The sequence below is a fragment of the Coloeus monedula genome (assembly GCF_965178545.1).
Source record: "Coloeus monedula genome assembly, chromosome: 7".
Taxonomy (NCBI): Eukaryota; Metazoa; Chordata; class Aves; order Passeriformes; family Corvidae; genus Coloeus; species Coloeus monedula.
This window is the reverse complement of record NC_138787.1, coordinates 29,297,603-29,323,451: the sequence shown is the minus strand read 5'-3', so window position 1 is coordinate 29,323,451 and position 25,849 is coordinate 29,297,603. Positions and strand designations below refer to the sequence as shown.

Sequence of the window (25,849 nt, the reverse complement as noted above, 5' to 3'; positions counted from 1 at the left end):
CTATCTTATCTGATAATTTGGGTACTGCAAGCAAGGCATTTGGAACCTAACTTGGTGGGGAGACACACTGCCACAGAAGACAGAGCGAGCTGATTTCCCTGCATCCATATGCTGCTCTGGACCAACAGGCCTACTAATATTATCCAGCAAATTCCATTACTGTAGCATTTCACTTCTGCGACCCACAGTCAAGTGAAGGTGGACCATGTTATCCTCCTCTTTGCTAGAGCTTAAAATGGCCTTTAGGGTAAAATTTTCATGCACAGGCAGGGGGGGACCTCACCTTGCTTCTGCCCAGAGGAGCCACCCACAGCCAGAGCAAACTTTGGTGCTTGGCCAGAGATGCTGCTGGCAATGAGATCATTTCTTTACTCACATAAAGAGATCAAAAAAAAGACCTGAACCCACAAAGTCTCATTTCAGTGGGAGGCTCATTAGGGGATTCACCTGAGGAACCAGCAGATGTTAATCCAGGGCTGTGAGCCAGCCACTCTAACAGAGCATTTTAAGTATACATAGAAGCTTTAAAAATTAATCCTGAAGTAACTTTTGTGAGACAAAGGTCAGCCAAAGTCTACACAATGCTGGTCATGAGCCAGAAACAAACAGTACAAATCTGCAGGAGCTAACATGGCATTTATAAGAGATTTTCTGCCATCTTGTCTGGGCATGCCTGGCAGTCCCTGATGCCTGTGACTGCATTCACCTGCCTTTCCAGAGAAACAATCTGGCTTGTAAGAAAAAAAAAAAGCCATCCCCACCCTAAAGCAGGAAAGTAATTAAATTTAAAAATTTTAAAACAATTAAATAAAAAACCCAAAACCACCACACACACACAAAAGACCCCAACAGAAAAGTACAGGCAAGCTACAGCAAGAAATAGGAGAGAGACCAGACTACCTTTTGGAAATTAATCACTAGCATTAACTAGATGTCTGTCAAGCACTTTGACGATGGAAATCTAGAATATAGACCAATACAGATGACCAGCACAGCAAAACTGCAAAGACTAGAAAGAAAGACATAGAGACAAAGAGAGGGAAAAGTAGACAAGGAATTATCATTAGCAACTGGATCAGTATGCTCAATTGTAAAGAAAACATTACAAATTTTGATCAAGGAGCACAATGGCTTAAAGGATTATCTACCAGGCATCAATAAACACACCCCATGGAAAGAAAGTACTTCTGAGGAATGCCTTGTGCTTTACTTACATTTATTTTGACTTCTATAACAGCTGCAAGTCCAAACGCCAGCCCTGCAAGGATCATACCTGTTGCCATTTTCCTAATAGGTCTATGGAGCAAATGAAAGAGGTGCCATTAAGGACAAAAAGTAAATGAAACTATAGAATACCATTCCTCAGAGCCAAAGATGTGCCAAAACCATGTAATAAACTGTCCAACAGGTGGCACTCAGGATGACAGGCTGTTTAAATTGCCAATCTTTTAACTTAGAACTATTTTATTATTCTGTATGAGGCCAGGACTGAGGCCAATTAAAACTGATATGCTGTGAAAAGAAGTTCTTTCCTTGCAAGTTTCATATTATCTTTTTCCCAGCTCTTCTAGTGGGAATAGCTCATGACATTATGTTAATCCATGATGCTGGAAGGAGCACTACAAATGATATATCTTCAAGTCCCTTTTGGGAAAGGCAGAAGATAAGTAACATGGAATGAGGAACAGAAAAATGTGCAGTTTGTGTCATCAATGTTTCTGACCATCTGGGGCATCATTCTGGGTTATTTCTCATGCCAATACATTTAAATTTCTAGAAAATAAAGAGCTTGCTTCTAAACTCAAGGCAAAGCTAGTGCAACTTTACCAGAGTTACGTGAGAAAATCTGATACGAAGCAGAATAAAACATGTCCAGAACAGCAGGTTCAAACTGAGTATCGAGTTGTTGAGATCTGAAACAAATCTGGCTCTAGATTCAGTGATCTCCACTCTTTGTAATAGTCTTTAGTCCTGGCATTCAGTCCTGGTTGGTGCTTGAGTTTGTGCTGCTGGGAGAGCTACTCTGTGAGCTGGTCATCAGGCAGGAAGTTTTTTGCCAAGTCGGGCACAGTCCAGACCATGGGCTCACAATGAGGTATCAGGGAGAAGCACAGCCTCTGATGTGTAGCCTCCAAAAGGGGCACCATTGCAGGGCTGGACAATGTTTTTGATATGTCTTTAGGTGCAAGGAATTCAGCACGGTGGGAAAGGACCAGCAGGGTGAAGGGGAAGGCTTCTGAGGCACCTGCCGCCCCCATTTTATGCGGTTTCATCTGTCCAGCATTTTAGTTTGGATTAGGAACATGCTTTTTAAGGCAATCTCCCCTCTCATCGCCCTTTCCCATGCTATGGTTCACATGGTGCTGGAGCATGGAAACTTGGCTCCTTTCAGTTGAAACTCCAGTGGCAAAGGCACTTCATGAGCACACATAATATACTGCCACTGCTGCAGGGCATCACTCCACAGAGGGAGAATACAGACACTCTGAAATTAATTCACACAAAATTCATAAAGTGGGTCTCATAAACAACCTGAGGTTAACTCCTATTATACTGCACTTCTTGCTAACATAGACTAAGGATAGAATGCTTGGCTCATATGGAAATCCCCTTACACACTCACTGGTTCAGATCCTAGCCAGCATGGGACCATGAATTTGGTCCCACAGGAACTCTTCAGGGAGGCAATCGTTTAGGCATGATATGGGAAACAAGGTGGAAAACACGTTGATCAAATTCAAAGTGAGACTATTCATATCTGCTTTTGGAAAAACTGTACAGAGCAGAATCCAACATCACTGAGTTTTACCCTCTGGAATTTCCATGGTCTGTGGAAGAGGGTGATGCTGCCACTTGGGACTGAAGTATACTCAAGTATTTGGAAAGGTGAATGAAAGTTTGTGTTTCTCTTCCTTAAAAACTATTCTGCACACTTACTGCAAAAGAAAAAGCACAGATGCATCTGCACTGTCCCCAAGTACTTACGTGAAATTCAATTTGCACATGTTTATCAGGGGGTAGAGCCCAAGGTCAAAAATTGGGATGAAGACAAGAATAAGAAGTGGATTTAAGAACTGCAATACAAAAGAATGCGAGTTCAGTGACTAGAAAGCAACTTTCAGTAATTAAACCCATAAAGCACTGTCCTCCAGAAATAATTCCATTACAGAAGGGACATGGACAAACACTTTAAACCTCCTTTTAAAATATAATCATAGTTTGCACTTAACAGCTTCTGCTATTTAGTTTTCACAGGCATGAATACATTTTGTTCATATCCTCCCCTCCAAGAGGTAAGCAAGCATCACTGGCCCAGTTTCCCTGGAGAGAGAACTGAAACATGATGTTTTTAAAGAGTACAAACCCCACTGACAATAGAGACAGGTGACCTTTGGTGCTGTGGTGGGACCTTAAAACAAATCAGCAACAATGGAAACATCTTGGGACTCCAGCAAAATCCCAGAGGAACAGGCACTATTCTGTGAGACTGGCAATTTCTCGCACTTCAACAAAACTGAGTAATCCCCCAGGAACAAAATTTCTCCTGGAAGGGGCACAGCTTGTCTGCCAGCCAGCAGTGGCAGAGCAAGAAAATAGACAGTGATGAAGAACAAGCAGAGAGAAACGTTGTTTCAGTTCCAAAGGAAGATTTCAGGGAACAGAACAGCTTTGAATTTCTCCAGAGCTGTTCACCATAAGAATTGTAATCAACTGTGACAACATAGCACCATCATCTGCCCTGCAGAAAGGGAGGGACCAAACATATTTCAAGAACAATGTTCATCCCAGGACAGGGGCCTGTTAAAAGAAGATACAGGTTGTCTTCTCCACACGCCAGCACTAGCTCAAGAACTGTTATGGTGGTATGTTTCCCCACACCTCCGCACTATTCTTCAGGATTCAACTTTTGTATTAGGACATCCTCAGGGTCTTCTGAACCCCAAACTTGCAAAACAGCAAGTGAACAATAAAACACAGGCCACACCACAGCAACCAGCAGGAGCACTGCTATTACCTTGAAAAGGAGCAGAGACTGGCCACTGGTCCCATAAGAAAAATAAAACTTAGGGAAAAAAAGAAAGTAAGTTCTAAAGGTTATTTCCTACCCTATAATATCTTTTACCTGCATTTGGTCAGGCTGAAGGACATATATTCCCTGAAACAAAAAGATATTCCAAGTGATTCATAAACACTATAACATATCTGTGCATATGGCAAATAAGTAATCGGTCCCATAGAGGCCTTTGCAGCCAAGATGGTTTCCTGAAATGCTTTATGTTGGCTTTAGCAGCTGATACTGTGCTCTTGACACTTATCGTCTAAGGACACGGTGTTCAATACAATCATTTTGCAGAAGGAAGCTGCACTGAATCCTTGATATTTGGCAGCTGTGACACAGCCCATGACAGGTACTGAGGCCCATCTTTCAGGCTGGCTTAGCCATGAACTAGATGAGTGGAGAAGAATGGGGGTGTTAGGGTGCAAGTTGGGAGGTGGGCTTAGAGCTTCTTCCCTCCCTGCTTCTATAATGTGAAAAGCCCCAATTCTGTAAGTGAGTGTTCCCAAGCTTCAGGACCCTGTGAGCTCTGTTGGCATTTCTCCCAAGTTCCCAAAAGGGTAACAAAAGACCATCCTGGAGCCAGTGGCCTGCACAAACACCTCTCTCCTACCCCCATCTGTACCTAACAGGCTTTGGACAACTGTGACTTCTTGGTTTGAGCCAAGAGTCCTCAATTTGGCACAGCCCCCACAAACAGGCAAGGTCAACAGGAATGGATGGATGGCGGGATCCCAGACTCCAAGAACCATGGACCTGTCTCCAGGGAGGGACTGGTGTTTGTCTGAACTCCATGAAATGCTTTTCATTTGAAATTAAGATGAAGGGGGGGGGAGGGGGGGGGCGCGTAGGGGGGAGGGCAGGGCTGCAAGGGTGCAGGAGGGAAGAAATTAGGAAGGAAATAATGTATTTCCAAGAAAGTGCTGTGGGGGGTTGTCTCCTGTCTGCAAGACTTGTCCTGAGCTGAGTCTAGACTGGCTGCCTGTCTCTGCCCACAGCTGCCTCCTGGGAGAGAGGAAACTGCTGGTCACAGCAAAGGGGTCAATTAAAAATACCAGGCAAATACCCCCTCCTGCTATTTTGTGCACATTATAGAAATGTGCCTTTAGGAAATGAGCCTGCAAATATTTCATCTGACACTAAATCATTCCCTGTTTGACTCCAGACTTCCTAGCTGAGCCCTCGTCTGCAGAACAGAAAGTCATAAGAGTATTACAAACATGAATTCCAACAAGCCTAAGGGTGGGATCATTCCAACATTGCAGTTAATTCTCACCTTCTTGAGGTGGGACAGCTCATGAGGGGAGAGCAGAAGAGACTGAAACAAAAGCCAAGGAACTGTCCAAGTTGGTGTGACCAAAAAAAAGCCCTGAATCAATCTTTCTCCACCTGGGAGAGTCCAGTAATGACACTGGGTGATACTTAGCTCTCCTGCTAATGGATCACTAAGTGCATGTGAGCAAAACACCAGAAAACAAATGTTTTAGACATACATCACATAGACTGCATGGACTTTGTTCTGTCTTTCTGAGGTGGATAAATATTACCCAAGGTGTAGTCTTTTTCATGCCTCATTTGAACTAATTAAGCCTAATGAGTATCACATGTTGAAAGCCCAATTTTTAACAGGAGTGACATAGAAGGTCTCAAATTTGTGGCTTTAAGTCAATTTTAAACTGGAAAATTGACATTTACAATCCTAGATTTTGATGTGAGCATCTGCAGGCAAGATCTAGATGGCCTGTTAAAACATATACCTCTGAAAACCAGCCCTGTGTGGAGATGTCTCTGGGCAGATAGCTGATCTACATTTATCTGCTACTGCAGCCTGCACCATTTGCCATTCACACCTTTGAAGAACTCTGTGGAAACTAGCTAATTAATCCTTATCACATCTTTACCCTATATACAAGATTCTTGCTGGTTTTGAGAGGCTTCATGAATGCATCACCAAGTAATCCAGTGCAGAAATGTACAACTACAACAGCTCTAGTCACACCTTAAAAGAGCTGAGTGACTTGTCTGCCTTTTGTGGGGGCAGCAGGCTGAAAATCCTACCTCCTCTAGGTCACAGAGCCACTGGTTGCCAGTGGGTCAGCACCCCTGACCTTGCAGGCTGCTGATGGCTCCCCAGCCCTGACTTCTAGCTGAGATGAGCTGTGATGAACTGAACATGGCTGCATGAACAGAGCCTCTGGCTTCTAATCACCAAAAGTGAAACTCACCCAGATTCACCAAGCAGACGCTCTTAGTACTGCAAGACTCCGGTTAATAAGCAAGAGCAGGGATGTTACTACTAGTCTTACCAGCCCTGGTGACATTAAGTACTTACAAAATCAGCATTCATTTTTGTGGCTTGCAAAGTCCACCTGGATCCCTAAGGAGGAAAGAGACAGCTGTGAAGCCTTCAAGATGTTCTATGGGGCTAGAAAGCATGGGGATAGAGGACAGTGCTGGAGGTCTTATTTCCCATCTATTCCTTCCCTTCCCTGTAACACCTGTCAGTAGTCAGGGCACATTCTCCCCCCTCATTCTGCTGTGCCAGACACCTGGCAGGACTGGGAAGGGCTGGCCAGCAGTGATGGTGGAAGACCCTGGACACTTGGTAGGAGTGTGGCCCACTGTGTCCCCAGGATGCTTTGGTGTTACCCCAGAAGGACAGAGGTGCAAACAGAGGTGCAAACTGGCAGGCAGAGCTGTACACACTGTACTGTACCTGCTGATCAAACAGGGCCCAGAACATTGGCAGCGGTATGAAGAGGAAGAGAACACGAGTCACCATTTTAACCTCCCCAATCAGCTGTTTCTAAAAGGAAACAGGCAAAAGGGTAAAGTAGGGGGTAAAGCCAACAGGTGATTCAAGCCACAAAGCATAACTCCTATTTCTTTCTGCATGGCAGCTCCTTATTGCATTTACTTGAGACATTGGATATGTTTGCATTTCTACATTTCAGTGCAGCACCTAAACCGTCCATTAAGGGTCAGAAGAGTACAGATGTGGGAAGGGACAGGAAAATGCATCTCTCCTGTCTATCTGCCCATCTCCCCCTTCCCACTCCAAATCTACCAGTTAGAGCATCACTTACCGAGTATTTTTCTGATGCCCAGTCCAGCCAGTGATCTCTCTTTGGAATCTCACGGGAGCGGTTTTTCAGCCGGTTTTTAATAGCAAACTAGGGAGCAAAACAGGGGGGTAACTCACTCATGCTGTACCTGCCCTTGTCACATTCCCAACTCAAGGCTACCTTCCCCGTCCCCAAATGTAAGTAGTGCCAGAAAATTGAGGGGGTGAGTTGCTGGATACCTCTAAAATCTCAGATTGGATGCTTTATGATGAATTGTCTGCAGGAAAGTTTCTATGGTACTGGTTGATTAAAGGTATGATGTGGGAATAAATCATAGAATCATTGAATCTTAGAATATCCTGAGTTGGAAGGGACCCACAAGGGTCACTGAAGTCCAGTTCCTGGCTTGTTTCTGCTGTGTGCTCCAGTCACTGAACACACTGAGCCTCCCTTGGAAAAAAATGTGGCAGACCTCACTTAGAAATGCTGTCTTTAAAATCTTGCCTGTTTCCCCAAGGTAAATTTGGCACTAGGATTGACCTAGATAAAAAGAAAACATCTGCTGTTAGCAACAGCTTCCTGAAATAGAAACATCATTATCCACCTAATAATAAAAGAGTATTTTTTCACATACTGTATTCAGCTCACATGTCATGAAAAACAATTTATGAGGCTCTAATGCAACTTCAGCAAGTGTCTCTTGCATTTACATGAACATGCTGAATGTCCATAATATGAATGTGTGCTATTACTGTCTGCTGAACTGATAAAGTTCAGAAAAATTATTCAACTGAAAAAAAATGGAGTAATATATCTGATACTCTGTGAGTTTCTGAATTTTCCTTTCAGTTCAGTCTCCACCAGCATTTGCCACTAGTGGTTCTACTGACATCAACTGAACAGTTCATGGAGCTAAGGGAAAACAATTGAAATGCTGAAAGAATAAACTAGGACCTAAATGTGTTTCTCATTCCTTACAGCTCATCAAGACATCCAGAAGCAGCATAGAGAAGAACTCCAAAAGTCACCTCCCCTTTCCCTTTGCACCTTTTTGTCCTGCAACCTCAGAGTCATGCATGAAAAAGAGAATTGCACACACTTACACCGATGCATTTGCACACTTCCAGCAAGACGTTTCCTTGTGGTGGTGTTTTTCTGTACAGTCCACTTCCAGCAATGAACACAACTGAAAAAATATTATAATCCAAAAGGGAATTCACATGGCTGAAGCTCAATCCTGCACTGGCTTCTGGGAAGGATCCCCACCCCTGTATTCAACAGAAATGCTCTGTCCTCGGGGCTCACAGGATTGCACTTTAAACTAAATAAATATACAGAAGTCTTTAATGCCTACAGATGGAAGAAAATGGAACAGACTACAAGAGGCAGTGTGATCCTTAGAAAGTCACCATTGTCTTATTATCTGCTCTGGCACAACAGGCACCTCCATATCTGATTCATGCTGGGAACCAAAACTTTGAAAATTCATTCTGTCTATGCTTTTTGTAGACTAAACTTAAAATAAAATCGACATTGAACTGCTGCACCTGACATTGGAAATCAGCCCTCACCCATTGGAAACATGTGAGGATTAATCCAGATACAACACGGGCTTTGTGCACTTGGATCTCACACACATTTCAATGGAACCTGCCACAAAGATCCCTGCCTCACAGATGTTAAATTACCTTCATTTATGGTTTCCACAAAGGGATATACAATTTAAGATACTGTTTTATCTTGGTTTTCTCCCTCAAAGCACAAAGAATATCAGAATGAGACTTCAAAATCCTGTCAGAGATGGAGTTATCTGATTGTGTATCATTTATCCTGCTCTATGAGAGCCTTTGAGCACATCAGAATTCCAAAGAGATTAGTAGGGAGAAACACCTTTAAAACTGAGCATGAAATCCACATAACAAACCAACCTGAACTTTTTTAACTAACCCAATTGTCCGGGTCAGTCCACAGACAGTGGAGAATAGCAGGGACCTCTGTCCTAACACAGGAGGCCTGGGACACTGCAGGAAGCTCACCTTTGCTCTTTGCTGACCTTTAGCATCCAGGTTTGGCTCACAGAACTGTGAGAGATCTCTGAAGTCAGTTTAGATGAGTTGCACTTTGCATTTGTGCAAAGTCACCCAGAGCGGGTACCTAATTTTTAGCATCTCCTGTGAAGATGTCAGTGCCTCTAAAAAGGTGATCCATTAGGTTTGCTGAAATATCTCCTGGCAACGTCATTGACTCTTTTGAGAGCTGAGGTTCCTGCATTAGGTTTGGCACTTGGAATTAAATGGTATCAATCTACCCCATCCTTCAGAAACTGTAGCAGCCCAGAAAATCTCACGCTAAATCTGCCTCTAAATCCATCCTTGCTTTCCATCAACTCAGGGAGAGGGCCGGTCAGGGCCGAAAGGGTATTTTCTCCAATTCTGCATGCTGCTCACATAGTCAAATATATCACTTCCCAGAGCATTTTAGCATGTTACAAAAGAACAGAGAGCTGCTTTGCCGGGCAGGACGTGGAATCTGGCAGCAGGACACTAGCTAAAAACACATTTCCACCGATGCCCTCACTGAAACTGCAATATTTACACGTTTGTTTTCCCCTGGGCAACTACTGCTCTGCTAGAAACATTCATCACAGCATGGTGCACAGAGGAGCGAGCCTCTGTGGCCCTTAAATGATAGGAACAGGCCACAAGGGAAAATAGAACCTTCTCAGACCCGTGACCACACACTTTTTTGAAAATAATTGCTGCAACGTTAGCTGTGGCCTGATGACATTTCTTCAGTTTCCTGATTCTTCTCCCTGATGGAAATTCGAGTGGAGACAGCAACATTCACATTCTCTGAGGAACAGATTTTCAAATCCCAGATGCTGCAGTGAAATCACACAACTGCCTGGTCTCTCAGCGAAGGTAACAAGCTGAATGAGAAGTCACCCCATGCTGTGTCAAAACCTCACAAATGCAGTGTAATAAGGGGACTGCTCTTCTCAGCAGCTTGCAGCTGTGAAACTAAAGCTAATGTGTCCTCTGTATTGGCTACCAAGGAGTAACAGTAAAAATGGGGAGATTGCTGAATGTTTTATAAAGGTTGAAGAAGAAATCTTGACAAGTACATTAATGGGGCTAAGATGCAAGCGTTAAGAAGCAAGGGGATTGTGGCTGTCTCCTGACACTTGGATAATAAGGATTTTTTTATTGCAACATAATAATAAGTTGTCACTGTAATTGTGGGAATTACTTCAGCCAAGCAAAGTGAGACAGCTCAGAACAAAGTAACATCTCATTTAGCTCCTTCTGCAGCACATAGATTCAGCAGCAGAAGTCTGAGCCATTAAAGATGGCCCTGAGCTGCCAAAAGCCCGTGGAAAGGTTAGAAGTGGCATGTTAAGCTTCTCTTCTGTAAGCTGGGGGTCTCTGAGGACTGCTCAGCTCGAAGTTCAAAGGCCATGCCTGCTCATAGGCAAAGCTGCAAGCCATCAGGAGAATCATTTTGGTGCCTCCCTTTGCATTAGAGTAAAGCAATTATACTGTGAAACATCCATCAGACCACACCCTTAACAGTATCACAATAAAAGATAGCAGTAAAACCATGGTCTGCCCACCATTAATAAACTACTGATATTTATTGCTGTTCTGAACTGGGGAATTGTTGGGTGACCTTGAACCCTTTCATTTGCCATGACAGTATCCATCCAGAATTAGTGAATTTGTGCATTTTCTCATCTAGCCATGGACTCAAAAATGGTAACTCCTATTATGAGCATCACTGTTTCCACTCACCAAGAGCCAACACCATCAGTGCTGCTGGGACACCAAAAGCCAGGGCATAGCAATCCTCCCCAAAACATTTCACATCCCCTGAAAAAGAAGTCAGAAATAAAAGCACCTCATTACAGCTAGACTTACGTTACTGGGGCTTTTGATTTGCTTCCCTAAATCAGTCACTTCCCCTGTTTTAAATTTTCTTTGCTGGTGCTTCACACTGTGAATTGAATCTCCTTGAAACAGTTGTCCTCCCTTGATGAAGACAATTTGGAAACAGGGTTAGTGTCTGCCAGCAAAAGCAGCTGATAATGGGATATTGATGCAAATGGTAGAAGGGAGGGGGCAGACAAATAGGTATAAAGAAGTACTAGGAATTGTAATTGGGGAAAAAACTACAGCATTTAAAGTAACCTGAAGCCATTCTGTATTTGACTAGATCTAAATAACCAGTATTGTGTTTCCACATTCTTTGTGCCAGCTGCATCAGTCTTGAGTGAAAAACCTGAATTTGATTTCATAGCGACCTACAGTGGACAAAGAGGAATCCAATGCCTGCACTGTGTTAAGTGGGAGCCCAGGATAAGCCTTAGAACTCCAGTCCCCTTCCTCCCTAACACCAATGTCACTAGGGGCAGCCTGCTCCAAATGTCAGGTCTTGCAGCAACCCATTAGGAAGCCAGGTGTGTTACAGGACGGGTTGGATCAATCTGAGCTGTGGCCCACTGAAACCCTAGGCCACTTGGAGCAGGTCAGTTCTTGTACCGTGCTCCAGCTGCAAACAGCAAGCCAGCAGTGGGTCAGTGTTTGAATGCCAGGGGCTAGATATTACTGCATGCTCACATGGAGTAATGGTTAAAGTAAGCCAACAGAGTTAACAGGAGACCAATCCACGAAGCCCTCAGATGCTCCTGTTTGTTGTAGCCGGGCAGTCACAGACAGCTGCACAGCTGTGTGCATGCATGGCATTTATTTACTTATTTTCAGCGAATTAGCTGAAATCCAACAAAGCTGAGAGCAACATTATGGGCACACTGAACTTTTAATATGCTAAATGAATTGGACTTCTCTACCTAAAAGTATATATTTCATATTCATACCAAATGTCTACAAACTGCATTTCATGCTCTTCCAAGAAAAGCCTTGACACTTAGCAAAAATGTTACTCTTTCCCCATCCTCTCCAATTCCATGTTGCAACTAGTTTATATTGGTGCATGTTTTGATGTTTGAAGGGACTTGATTTTCATCTGCCCATTAAGCAAAAGCCCTACCCAATTGAATGCTGACCTGGAGACACCAGAGAGAGAATGAATAAAAGATATAGCATTTGTCTTTATCCCTATGCATGGTGTAAACATGAGACAAGAGCCTGTTAAAATGACGCTCCAAACAAACAGAGCTTTCTGGAAGCCATGGAATGGAATGAAAAATATGGCAACTAAATGTGAAAACTACCTTGTCCATGTCCCCGTCACCTATGGCCTGCTGCTCTGCCTCTGTGCCTGTATTTAGAGTGTGCCAATCCCTTTGGCTTCGAAGCGCTGCAATACAATGAAGTAAGTGCAGCAAGGCTCAGGGACTAAAAAGGGTTTTGCAAGTAGGCTAGAATATAAAGTAGGTCTTAAATGGGGCATAGGCCTGTGCTTTGTCTTCAAGGCTAGTTGCTCAGGGCAGCAATCTTGCAAGCAGACCCATGCAGACAAGCCTGAGTGCCAGGACAGAGCCCTCTAAAAGTCAGCAGCACCCCATGGGAGGGAGAAGGTAGGACTTTGAAACCAGCCCTGATAAGTTTTTCAGTCCTGACACTGCACAGGACAGCAGAGATCACTTCCCATCCATAGTTTACCTGAAGGCAAGTCCTTCACTGGCAATGGAGATTAGATGACCATAGGTCCTTCCACCTTTCATATTTTAATTCTGCTGTTCAGGCTAGCTTTGAAATACAACCAGGAATAAATTTCTGTGACTTGTCAGCCTATATTATAAATCTGTTATGCTGCTACAGCAGGATTAACAAGGTGCAAATGCAATACACTGACCACTCCACAGATAATATCATTTCTGCCATTCTGTTGTCCTAAGAGTCTAACTATGCACAGCAGAGTAGTTAGAGGGCAGCTAATTTATTGTTTTATTCTAAATCCACACTGACCTCTTAATACAGGAGTTACAAACGTGGAGATCAAACTTCCAGCATTAATGGATAAATAGAAGATGGAAAAAAACTTGCTTCTCTCCGAGGCCTGAAACAAGAGAAGACAATATCAATGTCATGGCTAAGGCACAGCATTGGGCTTGCAAATTGAACACTATCAATTCTCTTGTTAAGAAGGCTGGGTAAATATTGACACAAAGTGCATAAAATGTTAAGTAAACAAGCTTGTGTTCAGGTGATGGTAAATGCTCACACAAATCATCTCACGTTACTCGAGAAGTGCTTTGGGGCTTTTTGGCATTTCAGAAGAAAAGCCACTGCTTTGAAAGTGTTGTGAGACTGGAAGGAGGGGAGAGCATTTACTTATTCAGAACAAGTAGCATGATTCACATCCTTTGTCACCTAATTCAATCCAATTTGGCACGCTTTGACAAGCTCATAATTTCTTCCTGTGTCTGAGCCCTTTTTTTTTTCCCCTCCTCTCCTGTGTAGAAATAGAAAAAGAAACCAGTATATTTTAAGGAACTGGTAATCACACCACAGATTAAAGAGTGCCAGCAATTGAAAAGTATCCATCAAAGAAGAGACCACCAAGGTGAGGCCAGTCGACCTCAAACTAATAGGGTAAATTAAATCTAGGGGAGCAAATTCAAGAGCCTGACGGAGGGATGAACTCTAAGAGAAAGAGTTCTGAATTTAAGGTGTGACATATTATAGTTTATAGAGTCAAAGGATGCCTGTTGATCTTCTTTCTTCCTGCATAATTCATAATTTGGAAGGAATCAAGAATGTGATGCAGAGTTTGGTCCTTTTTGCAGGAGTAATGCGTGCATGCAGTCTCTCCTTGCTTGTGGGAGGGACATACATGCACAGTCACGGGTGTGCTGCATACAGTGTTAACCTCCTCCCTGTGCCTGGGTGGGCCAGCAGAGAGGAGAAACAAAAGCAGGCTACCTGACCTACCCCATGCTCATATGTATCACCAGCTCTGGGACACCTGAGTTGATAAAGGTAGTGGGGAAAACTGCTTCAGACATGGCATGGTGCCTGGCAGAGAGCTTCTTAGGGCACCTTGAGCCACATCTCTATGACCTGAGCATCATTTGAATGCAAAACTTTAACTTAGCTGAGTGCTAGGAAACTCCTCAGGGACTGTTGTTCTGTCTCCTTTCCTTCTAATGTGTCCTGCTTCTGTCTGCTACCTGAGACAACAATATCCACAAGGCTAGAAAACTGGAGACAACGTGAAGAATTGCAGGCAGCTGAAAGAGGACAGCTTTAAAGTAATGAATCCTGAGATCCAAAAACGTAACAAAACCTCCTGTAACTGATGGTGCAGCCAACAGGAAATATTGCTACTTCATATAGCAAGAAGCCTCTTATCAGAGGGCATTACTGCAGGGAAAGGGGGAGGTGGGAGAGCATGGGAGGGCTTCTCTTTATGTCCCCTTGCAAAGTGGGTGGTGAGAAGGTGAGGGTGAGAGACCCATCACCTCCCACTGCCACCTATCAAGGAGTCTGGGGGTCTGCTTACTTGGATTAAGGACTTTCTGCCTTGACCCAGCACACACCCATCAACTTGAGTTCTTGGCTTTTCCAGAATTTTATTTCCTAGAGTGTTCAAGGCTAACCCACACATTCCTCATAAATTATTTATCCTGGACTAAAGGATTTGAAAGCCTTATAAAAATACCTCCATGGCATGTTCTCATGGTTAATAGAAAACAGCAGTGGGGTCTCACTATCTGTTATATTCCACTCCTTGCTGGTGGTTTTGATAACCCAGAACTTTCTACTGCTAAACTAGTAAAATTTTATTTTCTTTTTCATTCTACCTTTGTGACTAGTTACTTGTCATCATAAAATAAACTAGAGAAATGAGCAGCCTCAGCAATCTTCCCCATTCCTAGATGGCCCTCCCATGGCTTGTCGAGGGTGGTGCAGTAGAGCCCTCACAGTCCTGCCCTCTTCTAGCCAAATTCTCATGGCATGTCTCTAACCCTTCGTAGCTGAGCAACTCAGAATTTCTGAGAGCTGTGATAAACTCAAGCATACAGCTCTTGACATGATAAAGTCTAGAATAACAATTACCAAAAAGAATGGGGTGGTAAGAGAAGAGGATAGTTATGCATAAAGAATTTGGAGCATCTTATTTCCCACATTTTCAGATTTTAGTGATGGAAAGAAAAATGGTCAGAGAAAAGCTGAAATAACTACAAAAACAATGATCCAGCAGCTTGCAAATTATACTGATTGGAATAAAGAATTTCCTCCCTATTGTCCTAATCTTTAGAGCAGACATACTTTAACAACATGATTTGGATTAGCTAATTTGAGAAAAGGTACTGTACATGATAATCCTGATCGCCTTGGCAACCAGAAAATAAAGACACAAAGAGAAAGCTATTTAGCACCTTAAACACCATCCAGCACTGTTTGAAAGCGGCTTTGGTCTCTAATTAATATGTGCAGCAGCTTCACATTCATATGACATATCGTAAATATAATTTTGTTCAGGCATTTTTAACTTGGATTCCTAATCCCATAGAAAAATGCATTTGGAAATCTCCTGCAGATAAATCAATTTTCCTTATCTGACCTCCTGCCAAATCAGTCCCCATCACAGTCTGTAGTAGTACTGTTCTCAAAGTGGCAGGTCCAAGACTATTATGCTCCTGAAGTACTTAAAAGAGGATCAGATTGATGTTGTGCATTTACCTCAAAACATAAACTTGTCTCTAGGAATAGCAGGGGCAATTTAGTTATTTATACACAGAGCTACCTCAGCCCTAGTTTTCAGATTAAACAACTAAGCCTGTGTACTTAAGGGCTCGGCTAAAGTTTATTGGTGTCCTGAAAATTAAGGGGGAATCAAATGCTTCATTTCATAGGGAATTTTCAAAACTTATTTCATCCTACCTGGAGTGGAAGAAAATAAAACATAAGTCCCCTCAAACACCACTCCAGAGGGAAGAAATATTCTGGTTGGCCCCAAACCTTTCATTCCTTACAAAATCAAAACTTCTCATTCCAATTCTGATGACTTAAACTTCATATCACATAGCATAAAACATTTGTTTCTTCTGAAAGGCCAAGTCATTTCAAAATGGTAAAAGAGAAAACTCTCTATTTTGAAAAGAATGAATAGAGCAGAACACATTGTTCTTATCAGAATGCTTTTTACAGTTTTCTTTCTCTAAATTAGTTTTTCTTGAAGGTAACACACAGGTGAATGTTTGAGCCTTTGTATTTGATAAATTTGTTGGAGAGATGTAGTCTGAATGCTGGAGAATGGGTACAGGCCCATACACAACCACAGGCAGTTCAGGTTTTCTCTCTGTAACTCAGCTGTGGCTGTAAATTTGGGATAATAATATGTATGTGCCTGAGAAGGGTGCTGAGATTCATTAGCTGAAGTCTATAAAACGCTCTGAAGATAAGTGTTACATATTATCATACTGTAATTAGGTGGTAATTGAAAGATGCTGGATAAACACTATTAATCATTAACATTCATAGAAGTAGCACTTGTGTAAATGCTGCTGTTGGACCTCTCAGAATTCTTTTGGGACAACTATTGGTGCAGCAAGCCAGGATGCCCATGCACTGGGACGCATGCGGCTATCCCAGAGCACGTGTGCTGTGCTGCCAGCCTGCTTTTGGTCAGAGTTATGCCAACTGGGGAGGCTGGTGACCACCAGAGTATTGCTGATCCCCCCTTCTGCAGCATCCCCTAAAGCACCAGATCCAACTGACAGCACAGTGTGGACATGCCTGCAGGAGGATCTGCTTTGGACAAGTGACCATGGAATATCCCACATTTTGTTACTTCCAAGTAATCATAAGCTTCATCACTTCAGCATCACTCAGTTGTGGGGAAAGCACAACTCTTCCCAAAATTTTAAATTTAGTCTGTATTATTTCATTACATGGTGACTACATTCTGGGGCATTGCAAAAGACAAGAGAAAACTGCCCTACCGGGCTCCTTGTCCAAGGCCAAGGGGCCAACTCTTACCCATCTTTACCAGTGCTTTTCCTGACACACTATTAGTCTAATGTCCTTCTTTAATGCCTCCATTGATGGGAATTTCCATCTCCCAAAGGTCCTAGCATTTTCCAGTATTTCTCTAGATCTATTTCTGGAAAAAATTTTCATACTGTCAATCCTAAATAATCCTCCTTCCGTTTAAGCTTACTCATCACAGACCCCAACACTTATTTTCCTTTTTGTAGCAGTGACCTTCCACATATTTGAGGATTTATGCCATGCACAGAACTTACTGATTTGAATACTTGGCATTAAGAAAATGGAAATTTTTATTTGTGTGTTAGGTCAACGTAAATCTATTTAACTTGAAGTCAATTTAAAAATTTATCATTTTGCCTGAGGATTAGCACTTCCTGACCTGCTTTGTTTCTTTAAGCACTACCTTATCCCTGCTTGAGCCCCTGTGCTGAATAATGGGAGTTTGAGATTAGTGCAGATGAGGGGCTAAGCACTCATGACAGAGAATGAGGACACAAAGCAACTGGACTACAATTCACAGGATACACAACACAGAGCTAAACAGAAACATTTTCTTAATTCTTCAGAACCTTCCATTTTGGCACTACCTTCAAAGACCAGAATTTCCCACAGTCCTTTCTGAACAACATCTGAGACACAGACTATGACTGATTTGAGGCAAAAATCCCACAGAATCATGGGGTGGTGATACAATCTTTTCTTTCATTTGCTGTATTCCATTGCAGTGCATTACAATCACCCCTGTTAAGCTGGTTCATGATATATACAGTTCTGTGATATGCATGACAGGATTTTTCAACTACTCTGATGTCCAATTAACATTTAGATGATTTGATGCAATTATGACCTATCCTTTCCAGTATCAATCCTGTTCTGCTGTCATTTTGCCTTCCTGAAGCATCAAAATTCTCTCAAGTCTTATGCAAACCATTCTACCTCATGTCTTACTACGTCTTTTGCAGCAAGCTGGCCCTTATTCCAGCACAACAGGATTTTGATCACATAAACATCCCCACAAAGTAAGCAGACACTGCATATTTTAGGAAAGAAAAGAAGTCTTACATGTTCCTCTTCAAACTGGTCCCCACCAAATGCAGAGACACAGGGCTTGATACCTCCCGTTCCAAGGGCGATCAAAAACAGACCAACCATAGACAGGACCCTTCATGCAAGAACAAAAACATCACCATTGCAAAACCTTTCCAGTGCTTATGAGAGTATTTTAGTGTCACCCAACCATGATTCCTCTGATAATGTTGTCTTTTGCACACAGGTAGTGATGGTGAGCCAGCTAAACAAACAAGTTAAATATCCTAATAATTTGAAAAACAAATTAATTATCCTAATTCCTGCACTCCATACCAGTCAATTAACCAAACTGGTTTTGCCAGTTTCTTGTTGTTCTGAGGTCCAGTAGACATATAGGAGATCAAAGAGCTGTGGAATTATTTTTCATTCATATGACAACAAAAGATTTCCGAGATCAATTAAGAAAAAGAAAAAAAAAGAAAAAGGGGAGTACTTTTTGCAGCTTTCTAGCCTGGGTAAGAGCAGACAAGCTGTTCAAATTAGATTCATTCTTGTGTGCTTTCTACTTCCCATTGGTTTTCAAAATACCATTGTTGGCCTGACAGATTATGTCTCTAGGGAACAAAAGTATCAGGATTGGCCAGGTCTGGGACAAAAGAAAACTGTTCTGTAAACAACATATGCTCCTGCCTGCATGTGCATATTTTTGAGTCATGACCACACAGACAAAACCAGCTTGGCGGTTTCAGAGACACTACTCTGACAAGCCTATCAGTTCAGAATCTAGAGGGTTGTATCCTGTGGAAGAGACAGACCCTTCCCCTGTCATCAGAAAACGTATTTCAGTTTTGTGTTCCTATGCACATGGGGGAACCTTGCTGAGCTGGGCAGCTGTGCTGATGAAATGAGGGAGGAAGGAGCCTGGTACAGGCAGTTGGATGGAGGAGACCAAACCAGTAGCGTGGTATAGCAGAGAGGGGTGGTCCCCAGTGCCTGTGTCAAAGGGGTTAGAGTCCCTGTGGTGATTTCCAACTCCATCTGGCATGGTCACACACCAGACCCATCTTCTGCTCTTACTCAGACATTCCTAACCCTTCCCTGATGAAAGAAATCCATGCACAGCACCCAAAATGCTGGCCTGATGGAGGTGAAACAAATTATAGACTTGGGTAACCCAACTACCATCACAACCTGTTACAGCACTGTGGCTTCAAGGGCTACTTACACATGAACTGCCTGGTTGCCCAGGGATGGAATGGCACCGACTGATTTTATCAGATGGCCAACAACATACACAATGGAGAGGTAGATGATCGTCCTGTGAGAAAAGCAAACAGCAGTGACTGAAGGTGCTGGGTAATGAACAATTCAAAACCAGAGTGTGCCCATGCTCCCTGATATGGCAGCTCTACTTGGCAGACACACAAGGAACTGGTTTGTTCAACCACTGGTAGAGCAGGCAGCTACAATTCCTTTGTGTCAACACTGAGTGCACTAGAAGGAACAGATATGCAAATGGGTTCAGATTAAGGAGGGATAGCCCCTGCTTTATTTGTAGATGTTACTGAGCAGAATAAATAAAAAATGTTCCAGTCTTGTCACGCATGGAAGACTGCACTGTTCAGGTCCAACTCAGTTTCCAGATTATTAATAACTGGCATTTTGTAGGATGTGCATAAGTGAATCCCTTGACTGGAAGGGATCTCTAGAGACTGTTGCCCACATTCAACCCACCTAACCAACAAATGTAAATTAGGAGTGTGGTTTCCTCATTGTAAGTCTGTTTTGGGTCCCAAGTACCTCTGAAAGACTGACTTCATCTATCTGCCTCCCATGTGTTGCTGAGGCAGAAGAAGAAATCTGAGTAGGATGATCAAACTTGAGTGAATTCTATTCCCTCATCACCTTCAGGACTAAGGGAAATCTATGTATTCATGTGCTGAAGACACATACAGAGGGAATCAAAGGACTTGTTAGGACAGAGACACTAGAAGAAGTCCTATGAGCTTTGAGCATGAAACTGGTCCCTGATGCATTCAAACCCTGGTTGCAACAGATAATTTAGAGCCACATCAGATCATTCCTAAAAGCCCCTCTAATCTGTTATCTGTCCTTGGTATTGGTCAAAGCCCAGCTACTACATCGAATGCCACCTCCCACTAAATTATAGGGATTACTCCAAGTCTCTTGCCTAACACACCAGAGTCTGTATAAGGATTTACCTTCTCACAATGTCATGCTGCAAGATAGACATCCTCAAATAACAATGAACATTGCTAGGCAACCTTAAATAATGAAGTTAATAAACTCCCACTGTTATTTTTTTCATTCAAAGGGACAAGAAAATTACTAAAACTGAGCACAGAGAAAAAAGGACACTGAGAGTTCCTTAAGAACTTTCTTCTGGAAAGGCATATGGCAGTTGTTTATTTCCTGTTGAGACTCTTCTGCCAGATAGGCTTAGTCCAGAGAGAAGGGTTCAGCTGCACTTTATCACCCTGATGGCCAAGACTCCTCAGACAATGAAAAAACAGTGCCAAGCAAAGAAAGTCCTATATCCAGCTGGTCATCACCACTCTGGGGCAGATGCTGGCTCCACAACTTATCATCAGAAGGGAAGACTGCCTAAGGACTCTTACTCAGGAAGAGTCTACCTAGTTATGTGCTGATGGAGATGATTTGAGAGAACCTAGGTTTCTCGGGCATAAAAGTGGGTGTGCTGACACATTCCTTATGCTGTGAGAAGTGTAAGTAAGTACATTATAGTTAGTGACATTTCATCTGAATCTGAGAGATCTACATGATGACATTGCTTCCTCACTATCTCTGAATCCTTCTCAGAAGCAGACCTTGGGAAACTGAGGGTTAGTTGCCCTACACTTCAGCTTCCTGAAGACAGGTAAGGAAGGACAGTAGAGGAAAAGTGTGCTTGTGACATTTAATTTGTCCCAACTTTGTTGCCTATTGGCTCTTGGGTGTTAGAGGAGCACAGAACAGCATGAGCAAACAGATCAGCTCTGTGAACAGAGAGGAGCTGACCTTCACAAGTGTGTCTTTGCTGCACTCTGAGCTAGCTCAAAACTGGGGGCACACACAGCACTGCCCTTGCACCGGCTGCACGGTGTTGATGCATGCTGACTGAATTAGAGAGATGTCTTCACTTACTTATATTTCCCCAGCCATGAGTCTGCCATGATGGCTCCGATGACAGGTGTGAAATAACACAACGCGGAAAAGGCATGGTACACAGCAGTGGAGAGATTTTCATCCCAGTGGAAGAAGCTTAAGAAATACAGTGTCAAGACAGCTAAAAGAAAACAAAAAAAAATCATATCAGATAATTACTGTGTATCTCTGCAGGTAAGCAGGATCATGGTGGCAAGAAAACTACTGATTTGCCTAGCAACTGAGCACTGCTGTGGAAAGATTTGTGCTTCCAGACCTGTTCCTCATAATCTCTGACACAGGAGAAGCTAAAATGAGATATATGAGTATCCAACATTCTTTGCTCATAAACATTTATGTTTAGCTGAGAAATGTATTTTCTAGCTTATCTTAACCTAACCTGTAGTTCTGTTTACGCACATTTTCTATTTGCAGATTAGGTGCCTGTAAGATTCAATTCCCAAACACACTGATTGCACATCAACTGTGAAAGACATCACATAGTAGAAAACCAGCTTTGATATAGAGAATTATAGAATAATTTAGACTGGAAGGTACATTTGGAGCCTTCTAGTCCCAACTTCTCATCACAGATATAGCAACAGTGTTAGGGTACACTGTTCATACACACATTCCAAAATACCAATTAACTTTGAAAGACAGTTGATACTACACACAGCACAGCTCAGAAACACCAATCCAGTTTGTATAAACACCTCAGGATGGGAAAGTCAGTCCCCAGACAGGCCACATACCTCGCATGCCATAGTAGGAGAAGCGCTCGCAGAACTCGTTCACCACAATGAAGGCAATGCTCAGGGGGTAGTTGGAGCCACAGAGTTTCTGTGGGAGACAAACAAGAACATACCAACCGTCAAAGCCTTCACCTCAGCAACATATTCTCACAGTGTCTGGGTGGTGGAGAGGAGTCCAGTCCAAAAACCAAGTGCCCACTGCTGCTTGACTGGCCTGTGAGCTGGATGCAAAGGAGAGAGTGGACCTCACAATACTCTTGCTCTGATTAAGGCTCCCCAGTGAATCAGCCTGGCTGACGTGGGCCCAGTAAGGACTGCCATGGGGATTCACGGGCTGTCAGCAGCCCAACATGGAGTTCCAGCAACTCCGCTGGAAGGGTGCCAGCAACTCTTCACTGCAATGCAGAAAAGTCACTGGGACCAAAAAAACACTTTTGGATGCCTTTTCTTCTGCACTTCATATAAAGCTACCACCCTGCCCCAAAACTGCTCCCTCTTCTTGTACCAGACCTTGCCTCAGAAACTGGGAGACCTCAGAGATCTGCTGTCTACGTCAGGGTGTGAAGCTGCTCCTTCTCTCAAACTCTGCACCTCACTTGTGCCGAGCTTTGCCACCACTCGCTGAAGCAGAGCATCAGCTCTCTGTCTGGCACTCCCTCAGGAATGGCATACATTTCATATTCCAAGACTGCTGGCATAGCTATGGATAATTCAATTTATTAATCAGAACTTTAAAAAACCCCAGCAATGGGACTGTCAAATCTGTCTGAGTGTGGCGACTCTTTCGCTGAGCCTGACTTTACTCCAGCCAACATCAGCACTTCCCAAGTGAAATACAAGGCATTAAACAGATGAGTCTTGGCATGACCTTGTGTGGGCCTCTGTCCCCCTTGTTACCCCACAGTGGTCTGAGCTAAGCAGCTTTCAGCTTCCAGCTGCTTAGTAGCTCCACTGCCTCGCAACAGGAAAGCGGGTTTTCACAGCACTGCCAATTAGTGGGAGAGAGGGGCTGGCCATGGATTTGGTGAGGGATTTGGGGGGAGTGTGATATTAACAGCTGCAACTATATTTATAGTTTTAAACAGTGATTGTATAGGCCAGTGAAGTGAGATGAACTCTTCACACGCATTTCTGTGCCTCAGGTTGGAAATAATGAATTCCTGTATTTCTTCCCAGAGTCCCAAATGCAAATACAGTACCAAACCAGATGTGTTTATTCAGGTTTATTTCACCACCAAGAGACCTAAGCTTATTTGGATTCCCAAAGCAATGGCATCAAGTTTAGAAGAGTCTAGCTTAATGACGCTGTCTTCTTCAACATTATCAAAGAGCAACAAAACAGACTGATTGTAAAAAATCAGAACTTCACAACTCCCACCTCCCCCCTACTTTCCATTACTTAACCCTCTAAAGACAAATATTTTTATTCATTGTTATACATAATATATATGTATACATTTTTCTCACTATTTATAGACTGCCTTTCTCTAAGAAATCCTTGATCTTTTTGCTTTACTAGAGTAAATACGTAATTATCCATTTCATCTGTAATTTACTCTGAAACCATTGTGCTCAGCAATATGGCTTGTAAGAAAGTGTGGGCTGCACTGGGGCCTCCTGCTTTTAGATTAGCCTAAAAATGGTGGCATATATAAGCTGTAAATGCACAAACACACAACCATATGCACACACAGAATATTTTTCTCCTACAAGTTTTTCATAATAAAAGAAGAAAATCCATAAGAGGCAGATTATGTTTCGTATGGGTGCTGGGAGGCATTTTCTGAAATTGGAAGTAAATTGTACAACAGGGATTTTTTTCTTCCTCTCTTTCCCAGACTTCACTGTAAGTACTCATGGCATTTAATAACAATTGCTGGAGATGCAGAGTGACTGTTCAAACCCAGGAGGACAGGTGGCAGGAGCGCTGCTGCCTGAACTCACTCCTCCACACCCAGTGCACAACTCCCAGTGGATTTACTGCACTGGTTTAAGGTGCAGTGACTCATTTCAGCCACTCCGGCTCTGGAATGGGCACCTCCTACAGATGAGCAGGGGCAAGGAGGGAAAGAAGAGCAGCAGGCAGTGACTTCCCAGCTAAACCTTCCCAAGTACCTGAGCCAGGATCCTGAGTAAATGCTTACAAATGTAGAGCAACGACTTACAAGCAGGGGTACTTCCATCTGGCTTGTATGTCATGAGATGGCATCAGCACATGCAGAAACTCTCATGTATTCTCTCCACTGTATCACTGACCTGCCTATGGCCTGCCTGGACATCCAAAAGTGGGAAGTTTTCATCCATGCGGAGAGCGAGATGCAGTTTGCTTGTTTTCGCAGAGGAGGACTGTGCTCAGCAGAGAGCCCCAGGAAAAGCAAAGAGGTTAAGCCTGGATTCATGAACACACAGATAGTCTGCAGTGCTTAGCTACCACAGCAAGCCTGGGATCTGTGGGATTATGGATCTCTTAAAGATACTGTGGAAGTTGATAGATTGTGTTTTTGGAAAAAAGAAAGTTCATTTAAAGTCTCCACTACAGGAGACGTTTGTTCTCAACTGTTTTTGCTGACTAATGGCAAAATGGGATAAAGATTACTATTTCCCAGGAGCACTGGATATCCAATAGTTAATGTCTGCACAGTAATTAAAATTGAGTTAAATAGTTGGTTTGCTAATGACATGACTGTGAGTTTTAAGACCAAGTATTACATATTATCCTGCAAGTCAAAGCAGCTGCAATATAAGCCAAATTCTCCCTGAAGCCAATGCAGTGAACAGTTCTTAGGGGTCAAGCACACAACAAGAATTAGCCTGAAAACCTGCACAAACATCAAAGCTGCAAGGCAGCAACACATCCACCTGAATTAGGCTTTAAATCAGATTCAAAGATGTAAACCCAAGGCTCTGGCACTACAGCTGGGCTCTGTAACACTCACCAGCGGCCTGTCCTCAATCCCGGTCCTTCCTTCTGCTTTTCAGTGTATGGGTACCCTTCCCTGGTGGGTTTCATCAAACTAAACAGAGTTCAACTCTCCTTCTATGCACAACATCCCCATCCACTTCAGAGATCTAAGTTCTTTCCCACAAGGAAAGTAGTGTTCATGAAAAAAGCAATAAAAATCCTTACCTTTTCCCCCAAACATTCAGACAGTTTGTGTTTTCCCTTTAAGCTGCACTTTCTTAACTTAATCAGGTTAGTGGAGGGATTTTTGCCTTGAGTTGTTAAGGCTTATTTCAACTCTCTGCAAGAAAGGGTGTTTGTCTCTAGCCAGAGCACAACAGAGGAGAGAACAGAGAGATCTTGCAATGTTTAGAACAAGCTGAGCAGAAAGCAAAGCAAAGGAAACCAGCAGTAACACTTACCGGGGATTTTTTCTGAAGAGGGGAATCTCCTTTGGGGGGATCATCTCCTGCAGAAATAAAAGTGAACAAAGTTTCCTTGGATTCATTTCTCTGAAAAGCGTTCATCTCCCCTCTCGCCTTGTCTCCCACCATGCTATGTGGCTGTGGTGAGTTGACTGGGAAGATTTCCAACCTCAGGCACGAAGTTTGATTCAGTTTGAGTTAACCCTAATTGAGCACATTTGTGCAGCCAGGGCAGAAAAGGGAGGGAGATGCTACCAGGAAAGACAACTCCAGAGTTCAAGAAGAGTCAGGGAACACAGCCTAAATTAGTCACAGGTTGGGGCTGTCAGTACTTCGTGGCACAGACCTCCCTGTTGTTTGGCATTCCCCCAGCTATTGTACGTGCACCAGCCCAGCATGGTGCTGGATGCTGCACAGATGTGAGCTGAATAAAAATCCCAGGTCCCAGATACA

The 25,849-nt window shown here is 43.1% G+C and overlaps 1 protein-coding gene across 1 annotated transcript in view; it reads right to left on the bottom strand.

Moving 5' to 3' along the window:
• Nucleotides 1-25,525, bottom strand: part of SLC15A2 (solute carrier family 15 member 2) — a gene marked incomplete at both ends in the record, with an annotated part of 37,498 nt that extends 11,973 nt beyond the window's left edge. The window contains 14 exons of the mRNA XM_082285056.1: nt 1,215-1,296; nt 2,986-3,074; nt 4,124-4,156; nt 6,390-6,434; nt 6,774-6,863; nt 7,144-7,230; nt 8,226-8,308; nt 10,914-10,991; nt 13,050-13,140; nt 18,144-18,243; nt 19,336-19,428; nt 21,276-21,417; nt 22,031-22,118; nt 25,394-25,525. Of these exons, the coding sequence (XP_082141182.1) occupies nt 1,215-1,296; nt 2,986-3,074; nt 4,124-4,156; nt 6,390-6,434; nt 6,774-6,863; nt 7,144-7,230; nt 8,226-8,308; nt 10,914-10,991; nt 13,050-13,140; nt 18,144-18,243; nt 19,336-19,428; nt 21,276-21,417; nt 22,031-22,118; nt 25,394-25,525 (1,233 nt within the window). The remainder of the gene's footprint in view (nt 1-1,214; nt 1,297-2,985; nt 3,075-4,123; nt 4,157-6,389; nt 6,435-6,773; nt 6,864-7,143; nt 7,231-8,225; nt 8,309-10,913; nt 10,992-13,049; nt 13,141-18,143; nt 18,244-19,335; nt 19,429-21,275; nt 21,418-22,030; nt 22,119-25,393) is intronic.
• Between the last annotated feature and the right edge of the window lie 324 nt (nt 25,526-25,849).